Source organism: Heterodontus francisci, chromosome 36 (genome assembly GCF_036365525.1).
Source record: "Heterodontus francisci isolate sHetFra1 chromosome 36, sHetFra1.hap1, whole genome shotgun sequence".
In the NCBI taxonomy this organism is placed as follows: domain Eukaryota; kingdom Metazoa; phylum Chordata; class Chondrichthyes; order Heterodontiformes; family Heterodontidae; genus Heterodontus; species Heterodontus francisci.
Window position 1 is genome coordinate 52560873 of NC_090406.1, and position 9316 is coordinate 52570188.

A 9316-nucleotide genomic window follows, 5' to 3' on the forward strand; every position below is an offset into this window, starting at 1 on the left:
ACCCTGGGAAAAAGCTTCTGACTATCCACTCTGTCCATGCCACTCATAACTTTGTAAACCTCTATCATGTCGCCCCTCCACCTCCGTCGTTCCAGTGAAAACAATCAGAGTTTTTCCAACCTCTCCTCATAGCTAATGCCCTCCAGACCAGGCAACATTCTGGTAAACCTCCTCTGTACCCTTTCCAAAGCCTCCACGTCCTTCTGGTAGTGTGGCGACCAGAATTGCACACAATATTCTAAGTGTGGCCCAACTAAGGTTCTGTACAGCTGCAGCATGACTTGCCAATTTTTATACTCTATGCCCCGACCGATGAAGGCAAGCATGCCGTATGCCTTCTTGACTACCTTATCCACCTGCGTTGCCACTTTCAGTGACCTGTGGACTTTAACGCCCAGATCTCTCTGCCTGTCAATACGCCTAAGGGTTCTGCCATTTACTGTATACCTCCCACCTGCATTTGACCTTCCAAAATGCATTACCTCACATTTGTCCGGATTAAACTCCATCTGCCATTTCTCTGCCCAAGTCTCCAACCGATCTATATCCTGCTGTATCCTCTGACAATCCTCATCATTATCCGCAACTCCACCAACCTTTGTGTCGTCCGCAAACTTACTAATCAGACCAGCTACATTTTCCTCCAAATCATTTATATATACTACAAACAGCAAAGGTCCCAGCACTGATCCCTGCGGAACACCACTAGTCACATCCCTCCATTCAGAAAAACACCCATCCACTGTTACCCTCTGTCTTCTGTGACTGAGCCAGTTCTGTATCCATCTTGCCAGCTCACCTCTGATCCCGTGTGACTTCACCTTTTGCACCAGTCTGCCATGCGGGACCTTGTCAAAGGCTTTACTAAAGTCCATATAGACAACATCCACCGCCCTTCCCTCATCAATCATCTTCGTCACTTCCTCAAAAAACTCAATCAAATTGGTAAGACATGACCTCCCCTTCACAAAACCATGCTGTCTCTCGCTAATAAGTTCGTTTGTTTCCAAATGGGAGTAAATCCTGTCCCGAAGAATCCTCTCTAATAGTTTCCCTACCACTGACGTAAGGCTCACCGGCCTATAATTTCCTGGATTATCCTTGCTACCCTTCTTAAACAAAGGAACAACATTGGCTATTCTCCAGTCCTCTGGGACCTCACCTGTAGCCAATGAGGATGCAAAGATTTCTGTCAAGGCCCCAACAATTTCTTCCCTTGCCTCCCTCAGTATTCCAGGGTAGATCCCATCAGGCCCTGGGGACTTATCTACCTTAATGCTTTGCAAGACACCCAACACCTCCTCCTTTTTGATAATGAGATGACTGAGACTATCTGCACTCCCTTCCCTCGGCTCATCATCCACCAAGTCCTTCTCCTTGGCGAATACTGATGCAAAGTACTCATTTAGCACCTCACCCATTTCCTCTGGCTCCACGCATAGATTCCCATCTCTGTCCTTGAGTGGGCCAACCCTTTCCCTGGTTACCCTCTTGCTCTTTATATAGGTATAAATTGCCCCTAGTATAGGTAGGTGGTAGGGAAATATAGAGACAGGTGGGGATGTGGTAGGAATATGGAATTAGTGTAGGATTAGTATAAATGGGTGATTGATGGTCGGCACGGACTCGGTGGGCCGAAGGGCCTGTTTCAGTGCTGTATCTCTAACTAACTAAAAAAAAAGACCTGAAACGTTAACTCTGCTTCTCTCTCCACAGATGCTGCCAGACCTGCTGAGTATTGTTTTTATTTCAGATTTCCAGCAGCTGCAGTATTTTGCTTTTATTATATGGAGAGGGACAGGGGCGGGGCCTGTGTCTGGGGGCGGGGCCTGCGGGTTCTTTGTTTGAGCGGGAGTGAGGTCCGTTGTTGTCGCTGTGCTATCAGGCTTTCGGCTCCTCCCGTTACAAATGCCGTGGTTGGAGATTTGTCGGCTTCTTTATAACTTCGGGCCTCGTGATGTGGAGTAAATCCACTGACATTTGTGAGTTTTTTTACTTGGTCGGGTTTTATTCGTTTGACACCGAGGATGGGGGAGGGGCAAGCTCCTAATGGGGTCGTGTGGTTAAAGGGGCAGTGACGGATCAGCTCTCCTCTCTTTGAAATGGCTGCAAGCCGATTTTATTTTAGTGACTTAAGTCTTTGTAAAATGTAAGATTTACATTTCGATAGCACCTTTCACAACCTCAGGATTCCCCAAAGCGCTTTATCGCCAATGAAGTGCTTTTCAAGTGTAGTCACTGTTACAGGAAACTTGGCAGCCAAGTTGCGCACAGCAAGATCCCACCAATAGCAATATGATAATCTGTTTATTTGGTGATGATGAATTGAGGTATAAATATTAACCAGGAAACTGGGGATAAATTCCCTGCTCATTTTGGAGTCGTGGCTATGCAATTTTTCATATTCACCTGAGAGGACATAAGAAATAGGAGCAGGATAAGGCCATTCGGCCCCTCAATCCTGTTCTGCCATTCAATAAGATGATGGCTGATCTGATCTTGGCCTCAACTCCACTTTCCTGCTTATTCCCCATAACTCTTGACTCCCCTGTAGTTCAAGAACCTGTCTATCTCAACATTGAATGTATTGACTCAGTTTCTACAGTCCTCTGGTAGAGAATGCCATGGATTAACGACTGTCTGTGAGAATACATTCCTCCTTATCTCCATGTTAAATGGCTGGCCCCTTATTCTGAAACTATGCCCCCTAGTTCTGATTCCCCCACAAGCATCTACCTTGTCAAGCCCCAGCAGATTCTTGTATGTTTCAATAAAATCACCTCTCATTCTTCTAAACTCCAATGAGTATAGACCCAACCTGCTCAACCTTTCCTCATAAAACAACCCCTTCGTCTCAGGAATCAACGTAGTGAACCTTCTGTGAACTGCCTCCAATGCAAGTGTATCACTCCATAGAGAGGGCAGACAGGGTCTCGGTTTAACTTCTCAACTGAGAGACAACACCTCTGCACAGTGCAGCACTTACTCAGTACTGCGCTGGAGCGTCAGCCTGGATTTTTAGGCTCAAGTGTCTGGAGTGGGGCTTGAACCCATGGATGAGAGTGCTGCTCACTGAGCTGATGCTCACACCTGTATCTTACTTTTTAAAATATTTGCTTAGCTCCCATGTTTAGTGTTTTAAAGATTTTTGCACTAACTTTACTTAATGGCATAGTGCCATTTGTTTCACTGTCGGCTGCCTTCCACAGTCCCTCTCTCCTTTTAAAGTATCCTGCACTTTAGATCAGCTAGACCCATTATCTGTGCTGAACTGGCTGCTCTCACCAAGGGTCTCAGTGAGCAGGTGGAAGCAGTGGGAGAATCAGCCAAGGTTCCTACTCCTGACAGCTTTCCAGTGACAGTAACTGGAAAGTATGCGGGTGGCATCAGTTGAGGACAGTATGTTCTCATCTCTGATGCTACCTGAAGTCTCATCTCCAGCCAAAACTCACTGGACAGGATATACAGAAGAATAATTGCTTGCCCATCTACAGGGCATATGTGGTGACTGATCAATCAGTACCTTCAGGAGAGGATGAGAGACAAGTTGAGGGAGGACAAAACTAAGACTGGATTGTGTCTGTATTTCAAACAGTGAGGATGGAGGTAGGAAGAAGAGTTTGTAGGATCTGCGATTTACAGCTTTGGAGAAGCTATAGAGTCAGAATGTTCTAGCAAAATTAGAACTGCCTGCTCTGAACTTCTATCCTGCCCTTAGAATAAAGACATGCACATTTATTTCACAGGGTATTACAAGTGGAGGATTTACAGACGGGAAGCTCAAACCAAACATCACATCAAGATCTGACAATAGTTTGATTTATCAGGACCTGAATACCATTAACATTTGAATATAGAAGGAATATGATTTCTTCTGTCTGTAGGAAAAGATCAGTATGACTGGAAGAACACAAGAGACACATCCACCTTCGTGAGAGTGTTCTGTGAGAAGAGCTTTAATCAGCCTGAGAAAACATTGCACCAAACTGTACACGTGTTCTGCGTGTGTTTATCGGAATAATTTTCAAACGGGCCACACTGATGATCGACCAACTTATCAGTACGGAGGGGAGGCCGTTTATGTGCAGTCACGATGGGAAGAGGTTTAGTCAGCAGCCCAACCTGCTGGCACACCAGAGCATTCACACTGGGGAGAGGCCATTCACCTGTTCCATGTGTGGGAAGGGCTTTTCTCGTTCATCAAACCTGCTGGCACACCAACGAGTTCACACTGGGGAGAGGCCATTCACCTGCTCCACGTGTGGCAAGAGCTTTTCTCGTTCATCGAACCTGCTGGCACATCAGCGAATTCACACTGGAGAGAGGCCGTTCAGCTGCACCACCTGTGGGGAGGAATTCACTCGGTCATCTAGTTTGCAGACGCACCAGCGAGTTCACACCGGGGAGAGGCCGTTTAGTTGCTCCACATGTGGGAAGGAATTCACTCGATCATCCCATCTGCTGAGACACCAACGCATTCATACAGGGGAGATGCCTTTCACCTGCACCGTGTGTGGGAAGGGATTCACTCAATCTTCCAACCTCTTGACACACCAGCTTGTTCACACAGGGGAGAGGCCATTTATCTGTTCCATGTGTGGGAAGGGGTTTACTCGGTCATCCCACCTTCTGACACACCATCGTATTCATGCTGGAGAAAGGCCGTTCACTTGCTCTGTGTGTGGGAAGGGATTTATTCAATCCTCCAGCTTGCTGATGCACCAGCGAGTTCACACTGGGGAGAGGCCATTCATTTGTTGTGTATGTGGAAAGGGATTCACTCGGTCATCCAACCTGCTGTCACATCAGAGTGTTCACACTGGAGAGAAGCCATTCACCTGTTCCGTGTGTGGAAATAGATTCACTCGTTCGTCCAGCCTTCTGGCACACCAGCATGTTCACACTGGGGAGAAACCGTTCACGTGCCCTGTGTGTGGAAAGGGATTCACCCGCTCATCCAATCTGGTGACACATCAACGTGTTCACACTGGAGAGAGACCATTTATATGCTCTGTGTGTGGAAAAGGATTCACCCGTTCATCCAACTTGCTGACACACCAGCGAGTTCACATTTAACTACAGTGGGTAGATTCTGCTGTTAATGACATCCAGGACTCAAACCAGGTTGATTCTGGCATTTGGGTTTGTTTATGCTGATCTTAATCTCTAGATCTAGGCTGGATTTTAATATTTTGAGTGTATATTTATGACATGTTTGAGTTATGTTAGACTTTCTCTTGAGTTTAGCATCATCAGCCACTCCTGTAAGTGGATCTTGCATCTCTATGCTCTTGAGTGTTCCCTTTCCTGCCCAATATCTCCGTAAATAATAACAAGATGCAGAGATTGTAAACGGGACCTTTTGTATCCTGCTACATGTGATTCTGCTGTCGAGTGCACTGAATATCCAGTCTCACCCAATGGGCTTTTAATCAACATGTTTCCTATGGACACTCAAACACTTTGACTGCTATCACTAAAGGTTGCCTGTGGGCTTCCAGTATAATTCTACAAGATGGTGTCTTTACCCACCCAGTTGTCAATTACAGAGGACTTCATCCAATCAGAGGCCCTGCCCAACAACCTGGCAGGGGTGGCAGCTTATGGCTCACACGCTCAGACTGATTTAGAATTTAAAGTAAACCGAACAGCGCTCTCAGAAATGTCAATGAACTGAGACAGATTTGGATAGTGAGTGAGGCTGTTTAGCGGTAGAGGAAAAAGACAAAGAGCCGATATTCCAGCTGGAAATGCTGCAACGAGAGGCTGTAAGAGAGCACCAGTGTCGTCAGGAGAAAGAGAGAGCGTGGTGAGAATTCCATTGCAAAGGAGAAACTAGCAATGAAATGAAAGAGAATTTCACTAGTTAACCTGGCAGAGAAACGTATTTCAACAGGAAACACACTAGGTGAAGGGGCAGGACCCATTGTCCTTTAGCTGAATATCGTATTTTAATGGAGGAAATGGTAATTTTCTGTGGGCGCTCCAGTTAGTTGCTGCCACCATCTGTGGGGCAGAGGTGCCTGGGCAAGTCATCTCATACCATCACTTAGCAGGAGAGTACCCATAGCCCATTTTCCTGTCGATCCCATGATCTCACGAACTATGACACTGTAAGATGGCTATTGTTTATTGTATAATGCCTGTAGCTTGGAGGCAGAAATTTCAGGAATTGCAGGAAACTTCGCTTAGATTAAACCACTGAGCTAAAAAGAAGCTTGGAAACTCTGGTTAGAGAGTAAAAATGTAAAAATTACAAGGAAGGGCCTTTGTCATTTAATGTTAAAGGATAGATTTCTGTATTCCAGATTATTTCAGAATGGGTTTGCTTGTCTATGAGAGCCAAACTCTCAGGTAGCTGTGTGTAAGGGCTGATCAAATGCAGAGAACTGATCAAATGAGGGGCGGTGGATACTAGGGTCCTGAATCCTCCATGATTGTTTGGTCTCTTAATGAATTTAAGATTACTTTCCTGGACACATCTGGAAGAAAAATCATACGGGCATCAACTAATATGGGAGATGGGGGAACAGCCGTTTGACTGTTGAAGACTAATCCAGTCGAAAAGGTAGGACGCCACAGATGGAGGACTGTGGGTGGTTGCAGGTCATATGACGAAGCCTCCTAGGTTTTATTTATTCATTCGTTCATTGGATATAAGCCACCATTTATTGTCCATCCCTAATTCCCCATGAGAAGGTGGTGGTGAGTTGCCGCTGCAGTCTATGTGTTGTAAGTACACCCATAGTTCTGTTGGGGAGGGAATTCCAGGATTTTGACCCAGCGACAGTGAAGAAACAGTGATATAATTCCAAGTCAGGATGGTGTGTGACTTAGAGGGGAACTTGCAGGTGGTGGTGTTCCCATGCGTCTGATGCCCTTGTCCTCCTAGGTGGTAGAGGCTGAGGGTTTGGAAGGTGCTGTTGAAGGAGCCTTGGTGAGTTGCTGCAGGGCATCTTGTATGTGGTGCACTCTGCTGCCACTGTGCACCAGTGGTGGAGGGAGTGAATGTTTAAGGTGGTGGTTGGGGTGCCAATCAAGCATGCTGCTTTGTCCTGGATGGTATTGAGCTTCTTGAGTGTTGTTGGAGCTGCCCTCATCCAACCAAGTGGAGAGTATTGCATTCCACTCCTGATTTGTGCCTTGTAGATGGTGGACAGGCTTTGGGGATTCAAGTGAATTGCTTATGTAGAATAGCCAGTTATTGCCAAGGGGTATATCCAGAGGAGTTGGTTAGATTCTCTCTTGTTGGAGATGGTCATTGCCTGGCACATGTGATACGAATGTTAACTTTCCACTTGTTAGCCTAAAGCCTGAATGTTGGCCAGGTCTTGCTGCATTGGGTATGGACAGCTTCATTACCCGAAGAGTTGCGATTGTACAGTGTTTAGTTCCAATCATCAGCGAACATCCCCACTTCTGACCTTATGATGAGGATCAATGAGGCAGCTGTAGATGGTTGGGTCTAGAACACTGCCCTGAGGAACTCCTGCAGTGATGTCCTCGGGCTGAAATATTTGGCCTCCAACAACCACAACCATCTTCCTTTGAGCTAGATATGACTTCAGCCAGTGGAGAGTTTTCCTCTTGATTCCCATGGACTTCAGTTTTGCTAGGGCTTCTTGGTGCCACACTCTGTCAGATGCTATCCTAATATCACTCTTGCCTCACCTCTGGAATTAAACTCCTTTGTCCATGTTTGGACCAAGGCTTTAATGAGGTCAGGAGCTGAGTGCCCCAGTAGAATCCAAACTGAACGTCGCTGAGCAGGTAGTTATGAAGTAAGTGCTGCTTGATAGCACTGTCAGCGACACCTTCCATCACTTTGCTGCTGATTGAGAGTAGACTGATGGAGTGGTAATTGTCCGGATTGGATTTTATCCTTTTTGTGGACTGAACGTATATCAATAATGTTTCACATTTCAAGTAGCTGCCAGCATTGTACCTTATCCTGGAACAACTTGTCTAGGGGTACAATTAGTTCTGGAGCACAAGTCTTCAGCAACACCGGCGGGATGTTTTGTTGGGCCCATAGCGTTGCTATATTTGGTGCCTTCGGCTGTTTTTTGATAACACGTGAAGTGTTCAGCCTTGGCTGAAAACTGGCATCTCTGGTAGGGACCTTGGGAGGAGGCCGAAATGGATCATCTATTTGGCATTTCTGGCTGAAGATGGTTGCAAATACTTCAGCCTTGTCTTTTGCACTGATTTGCTTTGTGCTGCCGTTGTTGAGGATGGGGGTGTTCATGGAGCTTCCTCCCATTTAATTGTCCACCTTCATTCACCACTGGATGAGGCAGGACTGCAGAGCTTCAATGTGATCTGTTCTTGTGAGATCAGTTAGCTCCATTTACAGCAAGCTGCTTGTCTAGCATGCATGTAGTCCTGTGTTGTAGATTCACCAGATTAGCACCACATTTCTGGTATGCCTGGTGTTTCTCCTGGCATATACTCCTATACTCTTCATTGAACCAAGGTTTGTACCCTGCCTTGATGGTATTGATAAAGTGAGAAATATGCCAGGCCATGAGGTTTCAGATTATGTTTGAATACGTTTATGCTGCTGATGGCCCACAGCGCCTCATGGATGCCCAGTTTTGAACTGTCAGATCTGTTCTGAATCGATTCCATTTAGCAGAGTGGTAATGTCACTGAAAATTCAGTAGTTTCATGGTTACTGTTACTGATACTTGTTTTTTATTCCAGATTTACTTAATTCATTGGATTTAAATAACCACAGCTACCGTGATAGGATTTGAACTCATGTCTCCAGAGCATTAGTCCAGGATTACTAGTCCAGTGAGTAACACAACAACTGTGCTACTGTTCAGGATTGGTAACTCTGGGTAGTAATAGTAGAAGGATTAAAGGGAGTTGAGTAATTTTTCTTCACCCAGAGAGTGGCAGGGTTCTGGAACTCACTGCTTGAAAGGGTGTTGAAGGCAGAAACCCTCATCGCATTTAAAAATCACTTGGATATGCACTTGAGGTGGCATAACATACAGTGCTACAGGCCAAGAACTGGAAAGTGGTATTAGACAAGTTAGGTCTTTTCAGCTGGCAAGGACACGATGGGGCAAATAGCCTCCTTCTGTGCCATAATGTTTCTATGTTTCTGAGGTCTACTGGGGAACAGCGCAGGGAGCTTTCTGGTTATCCCATCTGTGGTCAGTCTGGGACAGTGCTGATTAAATATCAGTAGAAGTGGAGATGGTAGAGGTAATGGATAGGGTGAAAAATGATAAGCAGGATGTATTGGAAGGTTGACTATGCTTAGAGTGGATAAGTTGCCTGGTCTGGATGGTTTGCATCTCTG

The 9316-nt window shown here is 45.8% G+C and overlaps 1 protein-coding gene across 1 annotated transcript; it reads left to right on the forward strand.

Annotated features, from left to right (window-relative positions):
* The first annotated feature begins 1856 nt into the window (after window positions 1-1856).
* Window positions 1857-6569, forward strand: LOC137351831 (zinc finger protein 436-like). Its single transcript, XM_068016726.1, has 2 exons — window positions 1857-1982; window positions 3747-6569. Exon 2 carries the CDS (start codon window positions 4042-4044, stop codon window positions 5074-5076), a length of 1035 nt encoding a protein of 344 aa, XP_067872827.1. The 5' UTR covers window positions 1857-1982; window positions 3747-4041; the 3' UTR covers window positions 5077-6569.
* Window positions 6570-9316: the final 2747 nt, after the last annotated feature.

Coding starts and splice junctions, on each gene's coding strand:
- LOC137351831 (XM_068016726.1), top strand. CDS start 4,042: ATGATCGACCAACTTATCAGTACGGAGGGGAGGCCGTTTATGTGCAGT.